At 41.9% G+C, this 26,004-nt stretch overlaps 1 protein-coding gene across 4 annotated transcripts in view; it reads right to left on the bottom strand.

Annotated features, from left to right (window-relative positions):
- The window catches only part of GALNTL6 (polypeptide N-acetylgalactosaminyltransferase like 6), a 1,233,774-nt gene that overhangs the window by 77,308 nt on the left and 1,130,462 nt on the right, over positions 1 to 26,004 (bottom strand). For all 4 annotated transcript variants that reach the window (XM_001155128.8, XM_009448577.5, XM_016952513.4 and 1 more), the window contains one exon: positions 12,625 to 12,846. In XM_001155128.8, the coding sequence (XP_001155128.1) occupies positions 12,625 to 12,846 (222 nt within the window). The remainder of the gene's footprint in view (positions 1 to 12,624; positions 12,847 to 26,004) is intronic.

The following is a 26,004-nucleotide window of genomic DNA, read 5'->3' as shown; positions in this document are numbered from 1 at the left end:
ACAGTCTGAATGATAAATCATCTCTGAATGAGTGCTTAATTTAAAGATCTGGGTTGATGAGATATAGCATTTAAAGGGCAGAGGCAGTTTGCTGCGTAGTTGCCAGGGAAATAGCAGGACAATCTCACTTTGCAGCTTTCCTGGTTGTGAGACTAGATTGCAGGGGAATTCAGGAAAGTTGGCTTTGGCTCTCCCAAAAGAATGTGAGGGAGCCTCGCTCGTTGTGCAGAAAGCACCTGCTTTTTACTCCTGCATCACACATCAGCAGCACTCACACAGAATTTCTTTGAAAGAGACAACATCGCATCCTCAGATGGTCTTTGAGATAATGCATCTCCTAGTGTTGAACTTCCTTTCGTGTAAGCTGATAGGGAGAAACCTGAAAAGCCTTGTGCACTGCCAGAACATTAGAAGAAAGAAGCAAGCAGGTGAAAAGAAGTTAAGAACAGCAGCCTGCAGCAGAAGAGGAGAACTGGAATTATTTAGGGTGCCTGTCTTTGTGAATGTTCCACAATTCGGGGTGACATTAATCTTGAGGAAGGAATTCAAATAAACAGCCTAGGTAGTTCGGTATTGACATGAATTTTTAAAATAAAGATTTTTTAAAAAGTTTGCACAATCGCAAGGTGACAAATGGATGTACCCAGATTGGCACATTGAGGACAGTAAGCAGACACTTCTTAAAAGAATTTATGGCACTGGTTGGAAAAGACACGTTTGTCTATTTTACATCTTTTATTCCTTCTTACACATGATATTCAGAATTCTGCAGAACTCTTCTTTTTAGACTATAAAGGAGCACTCTAAATGACTTTAGCAAATTCATGAATTCTAAGGAGGAGAAGGCGAAAATAATAGGGAATTCAGTTTCTTTCATTTAGCATCTTGACACAAAAAGAGGCACTCCATATGTGAGTGGTTTAAGAATAGTTTTCCACTTTAAACCTGTTCTTACCCTATCCAACATAGCATGGGGGAAAGCACATTGCTTCTATTTGAACAGCACTGAGGGCTGTTCAATTTATTCCATGGTTCAGAATCCTATTTATTCTCTCTGGGACTCATCACCTCCCCACTCTACCCACTCTCCTTGCCTACCAGAGGATGGAATGACTTCTGGAGAGTACTGCTGTATCAGATATGACTGTAATCTCTTCTGCCTTTTAAGTAGGAAGCTGGTAGGCAGAGTTTGGAAATTGCTGAACAGAGGCTTTTAACTTTTGGAGTTTCTCCTTCTTCCCCATAGGATGTCAGAACGGAATATTTTGTAACTTGTTTAACTATCAAATGGACCATAGACCCGACCGTTCATGAGAATCAGTTACCTGAGAGTCATTACTCAAACTGCCTTTCTGGCCGAGCTTTCCAAAGAAGTGGACTTTGTGTGGCCGTGGAGGGAGTGACTGTCTAGTGTGCCCTGGGGAGGCTTCACACACACAGGTGTGTGGGCAAAGCTGTGAATGGCAGGTGGGAAAACAGGGAGCCAGGATCCCCCATTCATTCATCTTTCATTCATTCAACAAATATTTATGGAGCACCTACTATATGCTAGACACTATGTCTTTCTGCGAAAGAGCAGTAGCAACACAACAAACCAACAAAATCCTTGTGTCACTGAGTTTACTTTCTAGTGGGAGAGATAGATGAGAAACATGATAAAAAAATAAATTACATGGCTTGTTATATAGTGATGGATGCTAGGGAGAAAAAGGAGGAAAGGGAGTAGGGAGTGTGTAAGTATGCATGTGGATGTGTGTGGGTGTTGTTGCAATTTTAGATAGGATGACTAGGGAAGACCTTACTGAGAAGATGAATTTTTGAGTGAGGACCAGAAGGAAGTAAGGGCGGGAGCCATATGATTTCTGAGACTGGAGGATTCTAAGCTGCAGGAATAGTAAATGCAAAGGTGCTGAGGTCAGACTGACCTGGCCTGTGTGAAGACTGGTGACGAGGCCAGTGGGCCCTGAGAGGAGGAAGCCAGGGGGTGAGGAGTCAGAGAGGAGGTTGGAGGGGACACAACAGGGGTCAGATTGTTTAGAATCTTATAGGTAAGGACTTTCATTTTTACCTAGAAATAGATGGCAGCCAGTGAAAGCTTGAATGGAGGAGTGGTGGCCTCGTCTCCAGTTGGTTTTAAGTGGACTGTGTTGAGAATAAACCGAAGCAGGGCGGGCAGAAGCAGGGAGATGAGCCAGGAGACAAGTGCAGTAATCCAGCTGAATTTGTCAGGGAAATGAGTGGCGGTTTATAGGCTGTTTATGGTCTGTAACATATCCTTTACAAGCTGAGTTCCAAGTACCAGAGCCAAAAATTGCCTAAGCACGTCATTGTTTACCCAGAATCAGGCTGGCACAGACAAGCAGGTGGAAAACTGTTCCAAGTACAAGTGCATAAAATGGTGAGTTGCCCTGCTTCTTGGCCCAGATCTCCCATAAAGGAATCTTGTGTTTACATTGCTGGAGGTTTGTGGTTCCCTCCCATAACTGCTTGAAAAGAACCACCGAGTCTGCATTCCCCTTTTCACTTTCTTACTAAAATAATAATTGACTTATTACATTTATTTAGGAACTTTGCCCATTCTGACAACTACTTTAAAGTTTATAGGAAACTAAAAAGCTCTTTCAGATACTGGATTGGATCCTGGAACAGAAAAAGGATATTAGTAAAAAAAACTAGTGAAATCTGAATAAAGTCTTGTTTAGTTAATAGTATTATACTAATGTTAATTACTTAGCTTGATTAAATATACCACAGTTAATGTGGTAAATGTCAGGCCTCTGAGCCAAAGCTAAGCCATCATATCCCCTGTGACCTGCATGTACACATCCAGATGGCCGGTTCCTGCCTTAACTGATGACATTCCACCACAAAAGAAGTGAAAATGGCCTGTTCCTGCCTTAACTGATGACATTACCTGATGAAATTCGTTTTCCTGGCTCATCCTGGCTCAAAAGCTCCCCCACTGAGCACCTTGTGACCCCCACCCATGCCAGCCAGAGAACAACCCTCCCCTTTGACTGTAATTTTCCTTTACCTACCCAAATCCTATAAAATGGCCCCACCCCATCTCCCTTTGCTGACTCTCTTTTCGGACTCAGCCCACCTGCACCCTGGTGAAATAAACAGCCTTGTTGCTCACACAAAGCTTGTTTGGTGGTCTCTTCATACAGACATGCGTGAAATTTGGTGCCATGACTCAGATCGGGGGACCTCCCTTGGGAGATCAATCCCCTGTCTTCCTGCTCTTTGTTCCGTGAGAAAGATCCACCTACAACCTCTGGTCCTCAGACCAACCAGCCCAAGGAACATCTCACCAATTTTAAATCTGGTAAGCAGCCTCTCTTTATTCTCTTCTCCAGCCTCTCTCACTATCCCTCAACCTCTTTCTCCTTTCAATCTTGGCGCCATCTTTCAATCTCTCCCTTCTCTTAATTTCAGTTTCTTTCCTTTTCTGATAGAGACAAAGGAGACACGTTTTACCCGTGAACCCAAAACTCTGGCGCCGGTCACGGACTCGGGAAGACAGTCTTCCCTTAGTGTGTAATCACGTGGGGATGCCTGCCTGATTATTCACCCACGTTTCAGAGGCGTCTGACCACGTGGGGATGCCTGCCTTGGTCCTTCACCTTTAGCAGCAAGTACCGCTTTTCTGGGGGGCAAGAACCCCCCAACCCCTTCTCTCCATGTCTCTACCCCTTCTCTGCTTTTCTGGGAGGCAAGAACCCCCCAACCCCTTCTCTCTCTCTACCCCTTCTCCACTTTCCTGGGGGGCAAGCACCCCCCACCCCTTCTCTCTGTGTCTCTACCCCTTCTCCGCTTTTCTGGTGGGCAAGAACCCCCCAACCCCTTCTCCCCGTGTCTCTACCCCTTCTCCACTTTCCTGGAGGGCAAGCACCCCCCACCCCTTCTCTCCATGTCTCTACTCTCTCTTTTCTCTGGGCTTGCCTCCTTCACTATGGGCAGCCTTCCACCCTCCATTCCTCCTTCTTCCTTAGCCTGTGTTCTCAAGAACTTAAAACCTCTTCAACTCACACCTGACCTAAAACCTAAATGCCTTATTTTCTTCTACAATGCCACTTGACCCCAATACAAACTCGACAGTCATTCCAAATAGCCAGAAAATGGCACTTTTGATTTTTCCATCCTACAAGATCTAGATAATTCTTGTAAAATGGGCAAATGGTCTGAGGTGCCTGGTGTCCAGGCATTCTTTTACACATTGTTCCCTCCCTAGTCTCTGTTCCCAATTCGACTTATCCCAAATCTTCCTTCTTTCCCTCCTGCCTGTCCCCTCAGTCCCAACCCCAAGCGTCGCTGAGTCTTTCTAATCTTCCTTTTCTACAGACCCATCTGACCTCTCCCCTCCTCCCCAGGCTGCTCCTCACCAGGCTGAGCCAGGTCCCAATTCTTCCTTAGCCTCTGCTCCCCAACCCTATAATCCTTTTATCACCTTCCCTCCTCACACCCAGTCTGGCTTACAGTTTCGTTCCGTGACTAGCCCTCCCCCACCTGCCCAGCAATTTCCTCTTAAAGAGGTGGCTGGAGCTAAAGGCATAGTCAAGGTTAATGCTCCTTTTTCTTTATCCAACCCCTCCCAAAATCAGTTAGCGTTTAGGCTCTTTTTCATCGAATATAAAAACCCAGCCCAGTTTTTGGCTTGTTTGGCAGCAACCCTGAGACGCTTTACAGCCCTAGACCCTGAAAGGTCAGAAGGCCATCTTATTCTTAATATGCATTTTATTTTATTACCTAATCTGCTCCTGACATTAAATAAAACTCCAAAAATTAAATTCTGGCCCTCAAACCCCACAACAGGACTTAATTAACCTCACCTTTAAGGTGTACAATAATAGAGTAGAGGCAGCTGAGTAGCAATGTATTTCTGAGTTGCAATTCCTTCCCTCCACTGTGAGACAAACCCCAGCCACATCTCCAGCACACAAGAACTTCCAACGCCTAAACCGCAGCAGGCAGGCATTCCTCCAGGCCCACCTCCTCCAGGAGCTTGCTACAAGTGCTGGATATCTGGCCACTGGGCCAAGGAATGCCCGCAGCCCGGGATTCCTCCTAAGCCATGTCCCATCTGTGCAGGACCCCACTGAAAATTGGACTGTTCAACTCACCTGGCAGCCACTCCCAGAGCCCCTGGAACTCTGGCCCAAGGCTCTCTGACTGACGCCTTCCCAGATCTTCTCAGCTTAGCGGCTGAAGACTGACACTGCCTGATTGCCTCAGAAGCCCCCTAGACCATCAAGGATGCTGATCTTCAGGTAACTCTCACAGTGGAGGGTAAGTCTATCCCCTTCTTAATCAACACGGAGGCTACTCACTCCACATTACCTTATTTTCAAGGGCCTGTTTCCCTTGCCTCCATAACTGTTGTGGGTATTGACGGCCAGGCTTCTAAACATCTTAAAACTCCCCAACTCTGGTGCCAACTTAGACAATACTCTTTTAAGCACTCGTTTTAGTTATCCCCACCTGCCCAGCTCCCTTATTAGATCCAGACATTTTAATTAAATTATCTGCTTCCCTGACTATTCCTGGGCTACAGCCACACCTCATTGCCACCTTTTCCCCCAGTTCAAAGCCTCCTTCACATCCTCTCCTTGTATCTCCCCACCTTAAACCACAAGTATAGGACACCTCTACTCCCTCCTCAGCGACCGATCATGCACCCCTTACCATCTCATTAAAACCTAATCACCCTTACCCCACTCAATGCCAATATCCCATCCCGCAGCGCGCTTTAAAAGGATTAAAGCCTGTTATCACTCGCCTGCTACAGCATGGCCTTTTAAAGCCTATAAACTCTCCATACAATTCCCCGATTTTACCTGTCCAAAAACCAGACAAGCCTTACAGGTTAGTTCAGGATCTGTGCCTTATCAACCAAATTGTTTTGCCTATCCACCCCATGGTGCCAACCCCATATACTCTCCTATCCTAAATACCTCCCTCCACAAACCCATTATTCTATTCTGGATCTCAAACATGCTTTCTTTACTATTGCTTGTACCCTTCACCCCAGCCTCTCTTCGCTTTCACTTAGACTGACCCTGACATCCATCAGGCTCAGCAAATTACCTGGGCTGTACTGCCTCAAGGCTTCACAGACAGCCCCCATTACTTCAGTCAAGCCCAAATTTCTTCCTCGTCTGTTACCTATCTCAACATAATTCTCATAAAAACACACGTGCGCTCCCTGCCGATCGTGTCTGACTGATCTCTCAAACCCCAACACATTCTACAAAACAACAACTCCTTTCCTTCTTAGGCATGGTTGGATACTTTCGACTTTAGATACCTGGTTTTGCCATCCTAACAAAACCATTATATAAACTCACAAAAGGAAACCTAGCTGACCCCATAGATCCTAAATCCTTTCCCCACTCCTCTTTCTGTTCCTTGAAGACAGCTTTAGAGACTGCCCCCACCCTAGCTCTCCCTGACTCATCCCAACCCTTTCCATTACCCACAGCCAAAGTGCGGGGCTGTGCAGTCGGAATTCTTACACAAGGACCAGGACCGCACCCTGTAGGCTTTTTATCCAAACAACTTGACCTTACTGTTTTGCCTAGCCCTCAAGTCTGTGTGCAGCGGCTGACGCTGCCCCAATACTTTTAGAGGCCCTTAGAATCACAAACTATGCTCAACTCACTCTCTACAGTTCTCATAACTTCCAAAATCTATTTTCTTCCTCACACCTGACACAAACACTTTCTGCTCCCTGGCTCCTTCAGCTGTACTCACTCTTTGTTGAGTCTCCCACAGTTACCATTGTTTCTGGCCCGGACTTCAATCCGGCCTCCTACATTATTCCTGATACCACACCTGACCCCCATGACTGTATCTCTCTGATCCACCTGACATTCACTCCATTTCCCCATATTCTTTCATGTTCCTCACCCTGAACAGACTTGGTTTATTGATGGCAGTTCCACCAGGCCTAATCACCACTCACCAGCAAAGGCAGGCTATGCTATATTATCTTCCACATCTATCATTGAGGCTACTGCTCTGCCCCCCTCCACTACCTCTCAGCAAGCCGAACTCATTGCCTTAAGTCAAGCCCTCACTCTTGCAAAAGGACTACATGTCAATATTTATACTGACTCTAAATATGCCTTCCATATCCTGCACCACCATGCAAGAGGTTTTCTCACTACACAAGTGTCCTCTATCATTAATGCCTCTTTAATAAAAACGCTTCTTAAAGCCGCTTTACTTCCAAAGGAAGCTAGAGTCATTCACTGCAAAGGCCATCAGAAGGCATCAGATCCTATCGCTCAGGACAATGCTTATGCTGATAAGATAGCTAAAAAAGCAGCTAGTGTTCCAACTTCAATTCCTCACTTTCAGTTTTTCTCCTTCTCATCTGACCACTCCCACCTACTCCCCCGCTGCCCCGCTGAAACTTCCACCTATCAATCTCTTCCCACACAAGGCAAATGGTTCTTAGACCAAGGAAAATATCTCCTTCCAGCCACACAGGCCCATTCTATTCTGTCATCATTTCATAACCTCTTCCATGTAGGTTACAAGCCACTAGCCCATTTCTTAGAACCTCTTATTTCCTTTTCATCATGGAAATCTATCCTCAAGGAAATCACTTCTCAGTGTTCCATCCGCCATTCTACTACTCCTCAGGGATTATTCAGGCCCCCTCCCTTCCCTACACATCAAGCTCGGGGATTTGCCCCCGCCCAGGACTGGCAAATTGGCTTTACTCAACATGCCCTGAGTCAGGAAACTATAAAATACCTCTTGGTCTAGGTAGACACTTTCACTGGATAGGTAGAGGCCTTTCCCACAGGGTCTAAGAAGGCCACCATGGTCATCTCTTCCCTTCTGTCAGACGTAATTCCTTGGTTTGGCCTTCCCACCTCTATACAGTCCTATAACAGACCGGCCTTTACTAGTCAAATCACCCAAGCAGTTTCTCAGGCTCTTGGTATTCAGTGGAAACTTCATATCCCTTACTGTCCTCAATCTTCAGGAAAGGTAGAATGGACTAATGGTCTTTTAAAGACGCACCTCACCAAGTTCAGCCTCCAACTTAAGAAGGACTGGACAATACTTTTACCTCTTTCCCTTCTCATAATTCAGGCCTGTCCTCAGAATGCTACGAGGTACAGCCCATTTGAGCTCCTGTATAGACGCTTCTTTTTATTAGGCCCCAGCCTCATTCCAGACACCAGACCAACTTGGACTGTGCCCCAAAAAACTTGTCATCCCTACTATCTTCTGTCTAGTCATACTCCTATTCACTGTTCTCAACTGCCGGTTTTCACTGCTTCTCCAAGCCATCACAGCTGATATCTCCTGGTGCTATCCCCAAACCACCACTCTTGACTCCCTCTTAAAGTAAATAAATAATCTTTGCTGGCAGGGCTATGCTGAATCTCCTTAGGCACTCTCTAATTAGATGTCCTAGGTCTTCCCAATCTTAGTCCTTTAATACCTGTTTTTCTCCTTGTCTTATTCCATTTAGTTTTTCAGTTCATACAAAACCATATCCAGGCCATCACCAATAATTCTATATGACAAATGTTTCTTCTAACAACCCCACAATATCACCCCTTACCACAAAATCTTCCTTCAGCTTAATCTCTCCCCCTCTAGGTTCCCACACCACCCCTAATCCTGCTCGAAGCAGCCCTGAGAAACATCGCACATTATCTCTCCAAAATTTTTGGCAACCCCCAAAAATTTTGCCGCCCCACCACTTCAACACTATTTTGTTTTATTTTTCTTATTAATATAAGAAGATAGGAATGTCAGGCCTCTGAGCCAAAGCTAAGCCATCATATTCCCTGTGACCTGCACGTACACATCCAGATGGCTGGTTCCTGCCTTAACTTGATGACATTCCACCACAAAAGAAGTGAAAATGGCCTGTTCCTGCCTTAACTGATGACATTACCTTGTGAAATTCATTTTCCTGGCTCATCCTGGCTCAAAAGCTCCCCCACTGAGCACCTTGTGACCCCCACCTGCGCCAGCCAGAGAACAACCCCCCCTTTGACTGTAATTTTCCTTTACCTACCCAAATCCTATAAAACGGCCCCACCCCTATCTCCCTTCTTTTCGGACTCAGCCCACTTGCACTCAGGTGAAAGAAACAGCCTTGTTGCTCACACAAAGCCTGTTTGGTGGTCTCTTCACAGGGACGCGAGTGAAAGTAAATATAAAATGTTAACATTAGAAGAAGCTGGGTGAAGGGTATATGTGAACTTCCTGCACTATCTTTGCAATATTTCTGTAAATTTAAAATTATTCCAAAATAAAAAGCTTATTTTAAGAAATCCTCTGAAAGGCAAAAGAAATTGCATGTGTCAACATTTTGAAAGTCTTTTTTTTTGTCAGAGATTAAGTTGCTCAACACATATATTCTGCACTTTTAATACTTTTTTATCCTTTTTTTTTTTCTTTTTATTTTGAGACAGTCTCACTCTGTCACCCAGGCTGGAGTGCAGTGGCACCTCCCGGGTTCAAGCGATTCTCCTACCTCAGCCTCCTGAGTAGCTGGGATTACAGGCACATGCCACCATGCCCAGCTAATTTTTGTATTTTTAGTAGAGATAGGGTTTCACCATGTTGGCTAGGCTGGTCTCGAACTCCTGACCTCAGGTGATCCACCCACCTCTGCCTCCCAAAGTGCTGGGATTACAGGCGTGAGCCACCATGCCCAGCCTAGCCACTCTTAAAAATATTATTACCCACCTAGAGTTAGAAAATAATCTTTTTTCATTATTTCATTTTGATTAAGCTGCGTTTCAAATCCTTCACTCGCCTCCTGCATTAAATGTACATGTTTCACTTATACTGTCAGAGATCTACTCTGCCTGAGAATTAGATACTTTTAAAAACTAGTATTTAACAGTGCAAACCCTTGTCTTTTATTGATTTCCTTTCTTCTTGCCTTCCTCCCATCCTCTATGTCTTCATTCTTGCTATGCATCACATCTTCACCGAACAAATACAACTGAATGCAACTGGCCCATAAACTATGTCCCCATTTTCTTCTTTCCTAAACCTAAATATGACCTTTATTTGTTTACTGTTCTGAGGCTTTGGGGAAAGAAATTCGCCATTGTGTTAAAAAAGAAAAAAAAAAATCTGTTGCCGGGTGTGGTGGCTCATGCTTGCGATTCCAGCACTTGGGGAGGCTGAGGCGAGACGAATAATTGAGGCCAGGAGTTCAAGATCAGCACGGGCAACATATTGAGACCTTGTCTCTACAAAAAATTTAAAAAATTAGCTGGGACTGGTGGTGTGAATGTGTAGTCTGGGCTACTCAGAAGGCTGAGGTGGGAGGATCACTTGAGTCCAAGAGTTTGAGGCTGCAGTGAGCCATGATCATGCCACTGCACTCCAGCCTGTGTGACAGAGCAAATCCTTGTCTTGGGAAAAATAAAAAATCTGATCTTCTCAACGTCTGATTGTTTAAGCCAGAAATAATGAATGCAAATGTCTCCAGGGATAAGGCAAGTGTTGTAAAAGTATGAGGCAATCTAGGGTAATAGATATAAACACCCTGGCATCGCCTACTTGGGCTTAAGATGGTTCTGATTTTGATTATTCCTGGAAGGTTGTACCTTTCCTAGAAACTGAGTGGATGATTTGAGTCTATTTAGAAAAGGTGCTGTATAAATTCAGGTTATGGTTTAATCAGGTACTGTGGGAAAAATGTGACCAGTTGCAGTTTGCAGAACATAGTAACTGGTAGGAAGAAAAATTCACATTTCCACATAAGGCAGAAAAAAGATTGATGAGATTTTAGCCCTGTAGTGAATCACACAATGATACTGTGGGCTCTTCAAGTGTATTTCTTAGTCACTAGGCAGGACAGCATTTGAATCATCATAGAAAGATGACAAACAGAACCTTATATATAAAAAACAAACAAACAAACAAAAAAAAAACTGTAGAAGGAACTCACTTCCCATGCCTTCCAACACGTTAGGATTAAGAAAATTCTTTTCAAATTTCCACTGCTGTGAATTGAGTCTGTGGTAGACAGTTAAATTAATATAAGCAGGCTAATATTACTAATATTCTAGGGATGTTTTAATAAAATGTTTAAGATGCAAAGGATGAGACCAAATTACTAACTTGAATTAAGCAGACAATGTCAGGATGACATACACATGCAAAAACCATGAGGAGATGGAGGGTGTAGTGGCAGGATTGACTCTTTCCTTCATCCTGGGTGTCCCAGGTATGAAGAGTGACCCTCTGAACACAGCAAGCAGTGCACCTGTGACTTGCTGAACACGTCTTCTACAGGGATCTGGAACAGCTCACCCAGGAACACTGCCTGGGTCCTCTGGCCTCTCCTACCATGCCCTGGGGTAGCCTTTTCTCAGAGCTCTGCAGCCACAGACACTATCTAGGCAATGGCATCTTCTTTCAGAGACTACAAAACCAAGGACACTGATGATACTCCTGCACAATGCGAGACAATCAACTCTTGATTTCTGAAAGGCTGGAGAAGTGGGACGGTGTGAACATCTAGCCTTCATGCATTTCCCCCGATATCCTCTGTTAAGAGCAGGTTGAATTGCTAGGATAAATCCACCCTATCCAATTTTAGTCCTGCTTTAGCACACTCTATTCTACGGAGAAAGGCTATAGCAACAGTATTGAATGGAACCGAACCCAGTGCAATAGTCTTTTCTATGCCAAAAGATAGATATTTTAAATTTGGGACCTGGGGCTATTCAGCTTTTTCCATTCTATTTCCACTGAATAGAAGTGTTCAGAGGTGGAAAGGTTGGTGCTTATTTAAAGAATCAAGGTGGCTGCCTGTGTCACAGTTCTGTATATTATGGAAATGCATTTCTTCATGATTCTGCATAGCATAGCCTGGAGGGGAAAATAGCCAGGCCCCTCATTGCCTTGTACTTGCATATACCAATAGCAGCAAGGCTGTGCACCAGGACAGAGGGTTTTTATCACATATATCAGGTGCCCATATTTACGCACTTATATGACAGATATATCAATTCTCTACAAACGCCGATGGTGATTTCCCTAATCTCAAATAAAAATATTTTCTAGGTGTATTTTAAAAATTTATGGCCAGGCATAGTGGCTCATGCCTGTAATCCCAACACTTTGGGAGGCCAAGGCAGGAGGATCACCTGAGGTCAGGAGTTTGAGACTAGCCTGGCCAAAATGGCAAAACCCCGTCTCTACTAAAAATACAAAAATTAGCTGAGTGTCGTGGTGTGCACCTATAATTCCAGCTACTCAGGAGGCTGGGGTAGGAGAATCGTTTGAACCTGGGAAGTGGAGGTTGCAGTGAGCCGAGATCACGCCATTGCATTCCAGCCTGGAAGACAGAGCGAGACTCCATCTCAAAAAAAAAAAAAAAAAAAATATCATCTGGGGAATCAACAGTGGTCACTAATTCTGGGTTAGGCTATCAACTCTGAAGCTAAATCTAGTAATTGCTAAAAAGAGGTTGAACATTCATGTATTTGAGATGATTTGAATGAATGCTACTTGGCTGCAGGGTAGAAGTGAAGGTTTTAGCAGTCCCTCCCACCACCTGAGGCTATGGGGGAGGCACACAGTCTCGTAGGTAGGCGCAGGTTTCAGGCAACCTTTCCTCACCTCCCCCCAGGCAGCAGGCGGGGGCTCCACTGGAGGGTAGTATTTAGGCACGTCCCAGGCCACAGCAGCCATGAACCATTTGAAGTCCTTGCACTTGAGCTGCTTGCGCAGCTCCTTCTGGGCAGAGATGTCCCCCGTGGAGAGATGCCTGTACTCCGGCCGCCGCTGGTAAATGTACTCGGCAAATTCATCCATCCAGGTCTCAGCTACCCGCTTCAGGTTCTGTGCAGCAGGGAAAAAAAAAAAGTCATTTATTGGTTTATTCATTCAAAAGGTGTTTTTCGTTGCACCAGAAATTGAAAAAAGGAAAGGAAAAGATAGCGGCAACCTCAGGCAGCCCTGGTTGGTGGTTTATGAACAATGAGAGTTTTAGTAACAGCAAGGGGTATGATATAATTAGCCTGTGGCTTCGCACACATTTCTACTTCTGGCATGGGGTTCAATTGCCAATTTGGTAGTTAATTTATCAGAGCCAGTAAAGATTCAGCTCACTATTACATCAGCTTTCTCATTCCCTCTGTTATTTCATGATTATACATTTTTTATTTTTTACATACAACTAAAGGTGTTGAAACTGGAGAGAATGAAATTCCTCTCAGGCATTAAATTGCTTAAAGCATTTCCAGAAACAAGAATCTTGGAAAGAATGAAGACAAACAAGCTATTATTCTTTTCCCCCAACTTTAGAGACATCACCGAGCATTTGTACATTTAAAACTGTGTGTTCTGATGTTCTATGTGTGCAACACAGATATCAGTCAGAAATTAGTACTTTACTGCATGATGAAGTGGGGCTAAAGGAAGCACCAAGTAGCCAGTCTTTTCCACAGATGTGTCCCTGGGGTGAAGGAAGCAGAAGGTTGGTGGTGGGGAATAAGCATGGATCTTAGGTGTAGGAGAGTGTTTGGTTTCAGTGTAGGAAGCTCAGCCCTTTTGTCAGCTTTGGAATTGAGCAAGTTACTCATCCATGCAGGATATCAGATTCCTCATCTGAAAATGGCAACAGTAGTACATACCTGCATCACGGGGGTGGCTGTAGGATTAAGTAAGGCAACACCCGTAAAGCACTTAGAATAAGTCTTTGGCACGTAATAGGTACCACAAATAGTAGAGCTATTATTAGCAGTAAAAAGGGTGCAGGATTGGAAATTGGAGAGCCTGCGTGTTGGGCTGGCCACACATTAATGGAACTGTTCTGTGGCCTTTAGGAAAGGCATTAGCTGAGATGAGATGCTCTCTGATGTGCCTTTAAGCTCTATGGTGCCAAACAGTAGAGAGAACAGCTGCATTTGTGAAGAAGATACCAGTTTTGATGACTCCAGCTTAAATGTGCTGCAGTACATTTTCATAGGCTGGTGTCCCTTAGTCTCTACTTCTTGTGTCCTGTTCAAATTCTTTCAAGTGCCCAGTTGGTGTGAGCATTGACCCACTCCTGTTTCTCACTTGCACTTAGAAGATAAAATGACTGCAATGGCCAGGAACTTTAATGAGAACCAGACATAGGTGACTAAAGTAAAAGCTAGTGATATTTAGGAAAAGTGCTTTATCTTGAAAATGACTACAAAATCCTAATTCAGGCCTGGAACTATGCCTAGAGGTCTGCTGGATTTGGAGACACCATCATTGGTACCTCATTCCTAATGAGACTACATTTTCTTACTCCGCTCCATCCACTCCGTGTGTTCAGTGTCTCCCAGCGGGCCTCTCCTGTCTGACCTTGTCTCTGCTCTTCATTCTCTGTGCACTCCTTGGGTGCTTTTGATGGACGGTGGGCACCAAGAAGGGCTCTGTTAACCCAGTAAGATGCAGAAAAGAGACAGAGTCACAAAGAAAGCTCTGATTTCTCAGTTCCCTCTGTGTTCCTTTCTTTCTAAGGTGCCTGGGTGCATAGATAGGAAGATAGGCTAATGACCTTGAGAGTGTGAGAATTGTTCCCTGAGATCATTACTTGCCATTGCTGTGCACCCTACCATCCCATCAGCATTGCCTGGCCCATAACACTTTCTACTCCTTGGACTCCAGTTTGCCTTAGCAGACAGATGATCACAGTCAACATGGTTTTGTAATATTCTAGCCCTTGCCACCAATTCGGAATTGCCTGATTCATTTGGGGACCAGAAAGGAAACAGATGATGTCTTGAGAGTCCTGCTGTGGGATGGCACTGTACTACATACATAAAACCTCAGCGTGAGTCTGTAATATCATCTTACTATTTTCATTTCATTTTGACAAACATTCTGTATGAAATGCATTCTATTTTACTTGTCCTCAGGCCACATTTTCTTTTCTTTTCTTTCTTTCTTTTTTCTTTTTCTTTTCTTTCTTTCTTTCTTTTTTTTTTTTTTTTTTTTTTTTGAGACAGAGTCTCACTCTGTTGCCCAGGCTGGAGTGCAGTGGTGCGATCTTGGCTGACTGCAACCTCTGCCTCCCGGCTTTAAGTGATTCTCCTGCCTCAGCCTCCCACGTAGCTGGGACTATAGGCGTGTGCTACCATGCCTGGCTAATTTTTTGTATTTTTAGTAGAGATGGGGTTTCACTGTGTTAGCCAGGATGGTCTTGATCTCCTGATCTCATGATCCACCTGCCTTGGCCTCCCAAAGTGCTGGGATTACAGCTGTGAGCCAGCGCACCCCGCCAGGCCAAATTTTTTAATGAGGATTAGAATAAAAAAAAAATTAGTGATAATATTGAAACTTTATATTCAAAATTGATTTTAGGCTGTGGTTACCATCTTTTCCCCTAAACTGCAATATTAAATAAAGTGGAAATACTTAATTTTCATCAATTTACACCTCTGTGATAAGTGAAAATGAATACAGTTGGGGAATAGCAAAAAGCAGAAGCAAATGACCCAGTAATAATGAGAAAGTGACTTTCTTAAGAAAAAATATACCTTTAAAATTCTGGTAGCTTGCAGAAAAGATCTGTCCCTCAGGACTCTGTTTTGACTTGGATAAGTAAGCACTTTCAGACCGTAAGTGCCATGAAGTTAGGGATAGATCTATTTTTGCCTTAAAAGACCTAGCATCTTGTGTGGTTCCCGAAACATGTGTGTGCTCATCTGGGCATGCTAATCATTGAATTAATGAAAGACCATATGATGAAATGAATGTGAACAAATTCATAGTGTGCGTATGTATCTATTGATAAAAGCACTGAAATGGGAACAATTAAAAACAAGTGCTGTTGCTAAATGGTAAATTGTTGCTTTGGGTTTTTGAAATAGATATGACAATTATTGCAAAACTCATAGAGGAACTAACTAATTCCGGTGCAGTCAATGGGAAATGGCTCAGAGGATCATGATAAATGCTAACCAGAATAGGCAATATCAATAAGTAAAAGAGGCAGAAGTCAGCATGTTGGAAAGCTGTCACCAAGGGTCAAGTAGGCTTTAGTATACTTAACTAGGGAACTAACCAGGTAGCTCTGCATCATCGTGTCCTTTTCAAGTTGAAACACACTAGGTGTGTTGATTTCCCAAACACTCCAAAATGGCCAGGTGCCGTGGCTCATGCTGTAATCCCAGCACTTTGGGAGGCTGAGGCAGGTGGATCACCTAAGATCAGGTGTTTGAGACCAGGCCTGGCCAACATGGTGAAACCCCATCTCTATTTTTATGTAAAAATACACACAAAAAAATTAGCCAGGCTGGTGGCAGGTGCCTGTAATCCCAGCTACTTGGGAGGCTGAGGCAGGAGAATCACTTGAACCCGAGAGGTGGAGGTTGCAGTGAGCCGAGATCACACCACTGCACTCCAGCCTGGGCAAAAAAAGCAAAACTCTGTCTCAAAGAAAAACAGAACAGCAACAACAACAGCAAAAAGAAAAATCAAACCAAAAAAGCCCCCCTCAAAAAAAACCACTCCAAAGCAAGCAGTTGGATCATGGACATATTCCAAGGATCATGTCAAATCATGGATTCCTTTTCTGTAGTTTTACAAGAGATGGTAAAACAGAAACAACATAATAATTGCAAAGATGGCAATAACAAGTTTCCCTCTAGCTATAAGTGTTACATAAACATTTAAACATAAGTAAAACATCCTGACCATTCTCTAATGTCCCCATTGGCTCATTAGACATTTTGGATTATAGATGCCTGTTCTCTGGAATTTACTATCAGGAGAAACTTTCTAAAGTGTCAATTATTATATTCAAGGAATAGCCCTCACTCCTCAACTAACCAGGTGGCTGGCCAAATAAAATCTTTCTGAGGTCACTATTCTGGAAATAATAAAACATTGTGTTAGTTTGTCACTGGAATCATAAATCAGTACTTAGTTTTGGGGAAAACATTGGTACCACAGCTGAGAAATATTGCAAACAGTTGCAAAAAGAGAGTTTCATTGGTCTTTTATAGACTGTACAATAAATTGACCCACTGCAGGAAACAGGACAATCATATACTCATTGGAGTTCGTTAGGGTATTTATATAGGAGCACGCATACCACACATTCACATACACAGAGATAGTGGAGTAGGAGCAAAGCAATGTTTCTCACTTGAACACTTACGGCTGTGTAAACATGTGCAGAATCATGAAATGGAAACATTCCAATAACAGCTCGTGCCAGAGATGGTAAAAGAGAAAATAAATCAATCTGAGTAGTCCTATCTTTCTCTGAGATTGAATGGACATTGGTGGACCTGCTAAGATGTCCAAAAAAAAAAAAAAGTTATCAAGGGGAAAGAAAGAGTCAAGCATGAATGCTGGGAGATCTATACATGTAATCATTTACTCTTGAACTATCAGATGTTGCATCTCTAGAGGTTGCCTTATATACAGAGCCAAGTGTTAGCTGGAATTCTTGTTTTTTGAGGTTTAAATAAAAATACTTTTACCTCAAATTGCATGTCCCTGTCCTCCTGAAGATTTCTGTGGATTCCCAGGGGTGTTCACACATTCATCCTTCACTTCAGTTTTCTGTTTGTGATCCCTCTCTCCTCCTGGCATCTTGCCCCCAGCTTCCTGTCTACCTTCTGTCCTGCAGAGACTTGAATGGGGTGGGGTGCACAGGTATTTTCCCTCATCTCTCAAATGTCTCTCGGTGCATCAACTGGGCATAACTTTTACTGAAGATTTTCAGGCAGTAGCAGAGACTTAGATAACAAAACAGCATAGATGATAATGTAAGATGAAGTATTTGACCCCTTGGATTCTTTTCCCTTGGCTGCTAAAGGGAATTTCTCCCTGGCTAAAATTTCTTCCTTCTGTCTTTTAGCTTCCTGCCATGGTTCTGCCCAACTCAAAAATCTCTCTCTTACGTCTCTTTTGTGGGGCTGCACCAGAATGTTACAATTTCTTCTCCCTTTTCGTGCCTGGCAATTCATCTTTCTCATTGTTTGTCCTTGCTTACCCTGGGCAAACCATGTTGGCTGCTTTTCCATAACCAAAATGGATTGCTGAACAGGATAATTCTCCAAAAAGAAACAACTGGCCCTTGGATAACACCCCACCTCCAATTTTTTGTTAGATACAGATTGCCCACTGTTTCAGACATTCCAAAATAGGTCCCTAATGGTTATCTTGAATTTTATTCCCCTACATGCAACCTCTGCTTATGTAAACTGCTCTGTTCATCATCTCTGAAAAAATGCAACTACTCCCTGCACTTGTCTGTTTGTACAGGTTCTCCTGACTCAATGTCCTCTCCTATTTGTCTGATCCTACCCACTCTTTAAAACGCTTTTCTTTTTCCTTTCAGTTAGACTTGCCAGATAAAATATGTGGCACATTGTTAAAATTGAATTTCAGATAACAGTAAATAACTTGTGTATTAGTCCATTTCACACTGCTGATAAAGACATATCCAAGACTGGGTAACTTATAAAGAAAAAGGGGTTAATAGACTCATAGTTCCATGTGGCTGGGGAGGCCTCACAATCATGGTGGAAGGTGAAAGGCATGTTTTACATGGCGGCGGCAAGAGACAATCAGAGTGCCAAGTGAAAGGGGTTTCCCCTTATAAAACCATCAGATCTCGTGAGACTTAATTACTACCATGGGAACAGTATGGAGGAAACCTCTTCCATGATTCAATTATCTCCTGCTGGGTCCCTCCCACAACACGTGGGAATTTTGGGAGCTACAAATCAAGATGAGATTTTTGTGGGGACACAGCCAAACCATAACAATTTGTAAATATAATTAATACTTGTATTATTAATGTTATATAGGACATATTTGTACTAAATTATTTGTCATTTATCTGAAATTCAAATTAGTGAGGCATGCTGTATTTTTACTTGCTAAATAATGACAATCCTACTCCTGTTGTATATAATTTGCATATAACATGTGCTCTATGAATGTTTTTTAATTCATTGAGTGACCATCTATGCAGATTCTGGCATGTCTTGTTATTGCCAATACATAAAGAATGTTTTGCTTTTGTGGAAATTATTCCAGAGGAGTTTCAAGCAGTTCTCTGCAGAGAAGTCTGCCATAACACACAGCTGATACAATATAAACACACAATCCCACTGATTTTTGTTTTCTAAGAGGTGGGATCCTGCTGGCCCTCTATCTGTGAAGCAAAGAGGGAAGCAGTCACAGAATTTGAGGAAACAGCAGGACTAATTGGTAGCTAGAGGTGAGGCTCAGCATGGCCAGAATGAACTGTTTAGGGCTTAATGCTAACCTCAGTGTGAAAATAAGTAGGTGAAGCCTTTCTGTTTCTGTACATCTGAGTTGGCTTTCATCTAGGCCCCAAGTTTAGTGTGGACAAGGGAAATTGAGAGGACCCAAACCCATTGAGGGTTTGGGTTTGGATCCAAGAGGTTTTCATATGCTAGGGATGTACCCAGTATGGGAGACATGTAAGAGACTGATAAAGATGGCTACTGGAGCTGAGGAATATATTTACTTTTTGCTGTAGAAAGCCAATGAAGGATTCTTCTATTTTAAAAATCTACAGACCTTCATCTTCTTGAATGATAAATGAAATAGAAACTGTTGTTTGGAGTATCTTCTATGTACAAGATGTTAACAGTATTTAGAAACTGTTGTTTGGAGCATCTTCTGTGTACAAGATATTAACAGTATTCTCTATTTTTATGTCACCTGTCTGTGGTTCTTTGTGTATCACATATGTTCCTCTATTCAACCCAAACTGGTATTAATCTCTCTTTTCTGTGTTGCTCAAATATTTATCAACACATTCAGCCTTTCATTAGAGGTCTTTAGAATTCTAGTCTTGTTTTCTTTGTGCTATCCAACACTAAATCTTTCCTTAATTCTAATACACATCAGGTCTTTGAATTGATATTTTACCAGGAACATTAAATGACATTTCTAGCTCAGTTTATAAGAACATATTTCCAGCTTGACTGATCACTGTTGGTGTACCGCATGAGGAAAATAGATAGTTCAATTTTTCCTGCTGGCTTGTGAAACTGCATAAATCTATCCACTAATTATTATTATTTTTACCAGCAACATTTTAGATCTTACTGCTAGACTATTCAATCCCTGTTCAGTTTCTCAGTGTATTATTTGGGAGTCAACTGTATTTGTATTATTTGGGCCATCTTACCTCAGTAGAGTGTTTCTATTTCTTTGTGCAAGGTGTGATTATTACATGTGTCCTGGCAAGATCCCGCTTCACAAATTGTGCTTGTGTCAATATTAAGCTATTGTATTATGGTGGATTGTGTTATAGTGAATCCTCTTTCTTCACACACACACACACACACATGCTTTTTCCCCAAAACTAGTGATAACTAGTAAAGCCAGTCCCACACAGAAACAGTTTCTAATTTGTCACAGTCACTCCTACAGCAAGGAGGTGTATCCATATCCCATGATTTTAAATTTCTGCTTTTATTTGAATGTATTTCTTGTCTCCTCTTTGATGCTTAAGAGTGCTTTTGTGGCTCAGTAGTCCCACCCCACAGCCCTTTTATCATTGATAATATGATAATGTCATCATGGGTACAGCTCAAAAGAGATTGTCTTTAAGGCAGCCCCAACCTCACTACAATTATTCAGCCTAGCTCTACTTTTCTCTGATCTGAGCACTTCTTTGAAGTCAGTGGGAAACTTTCAGCATAAGGAGAGGAGGCTAATCTAGTCCTACAAAGGGAGCTTCTCTGACAGGCAATTTCCTTTTCCTTCTTCCCCAAGGCTGTGTGAGCTGTTTGTAGGTGGTTATCTTCTTTGGGCTGTCATGAACAAGGGTTAGCTTTCTCTTTGATTTTATATCTCTATTGTATTTTTGCCCAAATATTTTGGATATCTATGGTGGTGTTTATGATGGCATTTAATGTAGCCTTTAGATATAAGACAAACAAACAAACAAAAACCCCAAATGAGCTAACAATGTTTCTTAAAAAATGCTGGTAAGCCTAATTTTAAAATCAGCTTTATCGAGGAATAGTTGATATACAAGAAACTGCTCATATTTAAAGTGAATAGTTTGGTATATGTTGACATATGTATATACTATATTAGTGGAATCGTCAACACTATCAAGATAAGGAACATGTCCATCACCTGCAAAGGTTTCTTTATGCCTCTTTGAAATCCCTTTCCCGATCTCCTTTCTGTGGCATTTCTATGTCCCCAGACAACCACTGATGTACTTTTTTTCACTATAGTTTAATTTGTATTTTTTAGAATTTTATATAAATAGAATCATACAGTATGTGCTCTTTTTGTCTGGCTTCTTTCACTTAGTATAAGTATTTTGATCTTTATCCATGTAGCTGCAGCTGCATGTATTCATTCTTATAGTATTCTTTTTTTTTTCTTTTTTTTTTTTTTGAGATGGAATTTTGCTCTTTTTGCCCAGGCTGGAGTGCAATGGTGTGATCTTGGCTCACTGCAACCTCCACCTCCTGGGATCAAGTGATTCTCCTGCCTCAGCCTCCCAAGTAGCTGGGATTACAGGCGCATGCCACCATGCCTGGCTAATTTCGTATTTTTTTTAGTAGAGACGGGGTTTCACCATGTTGGTCAGGCAGGTCTTGAACTCCTGACCTCAGGTGATCCTCCTGTCTCAGCCTCCCAAAGTGCTGGGATTATAGGCATAAGCCACCGTGCCCAGCCCATTCTTATTGTATTCTATCACATGAAAAAACTACAATTTGTTTCTCCATTTACCTGTTGATGAACACTTGGGTTGTTTCCAGTTTGGGGCTATTACAAATAAAGCTGTATGAACAGTCTTGTACAAGTCTTTTATGGACATTTGCCTTCATTTCTCCTGGATAAAAATCTTGAAGTGGAATGGCTAGGTTGTACTCTAGGTATGTGTCTAACTTTTAAAAAAATCTGAATTGTTTTCCAAAGTGGTTGTACCATTTTACATTCCCATTAGCATTGTATGAGATTTCCAGTTACTCCAACATGTGGTGTGGTCAGTCTTTTTAATTTTGGCCATTATAAAAGCATGCAGTAGCATCTCATTGTGGTTTTAATTTATATTTTCCTAATGACTAAGGATGTTAATCATTTTTTCATGTCCTTGTTTGCCACCTGAGTATCTTCTTTGGTAAAATGTCTTTCAAATCATTTACCCATTTTAAAAATTGGGCTGTTTTACTTATTATTAAAATTTGAGAATTCTTTATGTATTATGGATACAAACCTTTGGCCAGAAATGTGATTTGCAAATATCTCTTTTCAGTCCTTGTCTTTTTATTCTCTTAACAGTGCCTTTGAAAAATAGGTGGTTTTAATTTCAATGAAGTTCAATTTGTCAATTTTTTTCTATGGTGTCATACCTAAGAAATTTTTGCTTAATCTCAAAAAATTTTTCTTCTTTGTTTTTGTATTCTAGAAATGTTATAATTGTATCCTTTACATTTAAAGTCTATGATTGATTTTGTATTAATTTTTGTATATGGTGCAAGATACAGATTGATGTTTATTTACTTCTCTGGATATGAACATCTAATTGTTCTAGCATCAATTGTTGAAAAAATAATGTTTTCTCCAATGTATACCTTTATACCTTTATGTAAATCAACTGACTATTTGAAGAATCCATTTCTGGGCTCTCTCTTCTCTTCCAGAAATAGATTCTTGCATATATCAATCAGGTTGTGTGTTTGTTGTTGCTAAGTTGTAGGAGTTCTTTCTATATTCTGGATATTAAGCACTTATCAGATGTATGATTTGCATTTTTTTCTCTCATTCTGTGAGCTGGATTTTCATTCTGTGAACAGTGTCCTTTGGTGTACAAGCTTGCCTAATTTTTGAGCTTCAAATGTGCCACCTGAGGTAATCATGTCCCTGAAGATAAAATTAGTCTGAATGTTGCTGATGAAAGACTATTAAGCAGAAACAACTGTATTCATTACCTATTGATAAATAACACCCTATCTCACACCTGAGCAGCTTAAAACAATAAAAAACATTTTTTATCCTTCACAGTTTCTGTGGGTCAGGAACTTGGGAATAAAATAGGCTGTACAATCCGGATCAGATTTCTCATGAGTTCCAGTCAGATTTTGGCTGAGGTGGCAGTAATCTTAAGCCTTTGACAGGGCTGGAAGATCTTTTTCCAAGGTGGCTCACTCAGTGTCTGTCAAATTGGTGCTTGCTATGAGTGCTGAGTAGGAGGACTTGGCTTGCTTTCTGTGACATGGACCATTCTACAGGGCTGCTTGAGTATCCTCATGACTTGGTGCTGGCTTCTCCCAAAGCAAGTCATCCAAGAGAACAAGGAGAAAGCTGTAATGCCTGTTATGCCCCACCCTTGGAAGTAAAAAAAAAAAAAAAAAAGGATAATAGGACTAAAGTGAAAGTATGGTTGCCAATTTTCATGTATCCCTTAAGACTGTACTTGTTTGTTTTGGCTGGGTGTGAGGGTCAGAGTATGCCGGAATAATTTTACGTGATTGATTTTTTGAAACCCTGGAAAAGTGGAGATAATCAGAAGCTGGAACTGTTGAAGAGAGACCACAGAAACACAGGTCATTTGTGTCCAAGTGAGTATGTATGGCCCACAGGTAGGAGACAGTCATCTTGACTGAGTCTACTCAGGACCCAGAGAAGTTCTGGCACTTTAATGACTGAAGTCTTGGTTCCTCCAGACTCAGCATTGTGAGCTAGTGGTTGATGCTTCTGTGAGTGGTGGTGGAGGTGTGCCTTCACCTACAGCTTCATGGGCAGGAAACAGAGGCAAGTGAAAGCAGAAACAAAAGAAGCAAATCCGGGGCGGTGCAGCATGGGTATGCTTCTGACAAGTGGGTGCACAAGCATATGTGATGGAGGCTTTTGGGGATGTCTACAGATGGTTGGGGAGCAATCTGAATGGTGTTCTTCCTGGTAATCAAGCCAATGGTGCCTCATGTCATCACAACTTAGGTATAAAATGAAGTACGACCTTATTTCTAGATGATTATCATTAATCCATTTGATATTTTTTAAAAATCACAACCAGCATTTTCTAATCATCACCCAAAGAGATTATCAAGAGTTTGGTTCCCTCACAAGAACATCCACAGCAAGCATTCAAACAAACTGTGGTTGAACTAAAAGGTGCTATAGCATTTATTCCAATTATTATTAATAGACCTTGTTTTATTTCCCAGACTTTCAAACAGGCAGAAAATAAAATCCCCATGTTTCTAAATGCCCATGACAGGGGTCTTAGATTGCAAATTATATCTGTCCAAGTTGTAAGTAATCTGCAAAATTTTATTTCTAGAAACTGTTTTCAGAATTAGAACACCCAGAAGCATCCATACACCACAAAGCTGCCATTTTGTTTTTGACCATTTCTCAGTTTACAAAATAGCAACTAGAACTGCTTTCTGTATCTCAACTGGCACTAAAATGGAGATACACTTGGGCTGGAATTGCAGTTGGAAATGGAATTCTTGGCATGAACTAATAAACCATCAGAAACATGGAGGATTGGAATGGGAATGAAATTGCAGAGGCCCCAAGCACAGTGGTACTGTGCATTCACACATCTCATGGGAAGAAGTTAATTCCATGAAATGAATCCCTACCATCCAGGTGCTCCCATGGCTTAGATGTGGGATTGGGGTCCTGGAAGACAGTTATTAAATGGCCAGCCCTACTCGTCTTTGCAAGAGTTGCACTTTTGGTTATTGAGATTATGGCATGCTAAAATATTTGAGTTTGCTTAAATTTCAGCAGCTTAATTTTGTAGCAGCAGGGACCTTCTTTGTCTGAGCCAGCATTCTCCTTTATGAGGCTCTAGTGGAATTGTGAATACAGGGAAATGGTCAGTTCTAATGGGGATAATGATAAAAATGCAATTAAAATTCTCTCTAGTCCACAAACTGGTCTCACCATGTAGTTTGTTTCTCAAGTGCTTTGAAAAAAGAAAGTTATATAAATGCTCAATAACCGCCTGAAATGCCAAGGTCTCCAGGTAGGAGAGTGAATAACCAAAACAAACTGGAAAATATCCCATAGGAAGTGGAAGATAAATCCCATTTTAATTTCATTAAGAATGACAAAGTGAAAGTAATGATTAATCATGATAGCTTGTTATTATGCAATTATCTGGGATCACTATTCAGATATTCTATTTACATTATAAAATATCCCAATAGGCATAAACAAAAGCTAACATAAAATCTTGGTCCTCATGTGATAGCTCAAGAAATGCTTAATATTGTCCCCATAGCTTGGGGACTACATGACTCAATTACAAACTCTCTTTTGCACAATGGAAAGCATCAGATAATTGAATCACAAGTCATAACTGAGCTGAATATTGGGAAAGCACCATGGAATATTTGAAAAATTTAAATTAAGCAAAATTCCTTAATGTTGGGAAGAATATAACATCTGTCCTTTTGAGGAAAAAATATTTAGAGTAAATAAGTTGGAAGAAACTAAATTTAAAAAATAGTTTTGAGGCTGTACATGGTGGCTTATGCCTATAATCCCACAACTTTGGGAGGTTGAGGCTGGAGGATTGCTTGAGGCCTCCTGGAGTTTGAGACCAGCCTTAGCAACATAGTGAGACCCCGTCTCTACCAAAAATACAAAAATTAGCCAGGCATGATAGCGTGTGCCTGTAGTCCCAGCTACCTAGGAGGCTGAGATGGAGGATGGCTTGAGCTTGGGAGTTCCAGGTTGCAGTGAGCACAGATTGCACCACAGCACTTCAGCCTGGGCAATAGAGTGAGACCCTGTCTCTAAAAAAAAAAAAATAATAATAAAATGTTGGCCAGGTGTGGTGGCTTGTGCCTGTAATCCCAGCACTTTGGGAGGCTGAGGCAGGTAGATCATGAGGTCAAGAGATTGAGACCATCCTGGCCAACATGGTGAAACCCTGTCTCTACTAAAATTACAAAAATTAACTGGGCATGGTGGCGTGCACCTGTAGTCCCAGCTACTTGGGAGGCTGAGGCAGGAGAATCACTTGAACCCCAGAGGCAGAGG

The sequence above is a fragment of the Pan troglodytes genome, chromosome 3, assembly GCF_028858775.2.
Source record: "Pan troglodytes isolate AG18354 chromosome 3, NHGRI_mPanTro3-v2.0_pri, whole genome shotgun sequence".
Classification (NCBI taxonomy): domain Eukaryota; kingdom Metazoa; phylum Chordata; class Mammalia; order Primates; family Hominidae; genus Pan; species Pan troglodytes.
Note: the sequence above shows the minus strand (reverse complement) of the source record. Positions and strands in the feature narration are given on the sequence as shown.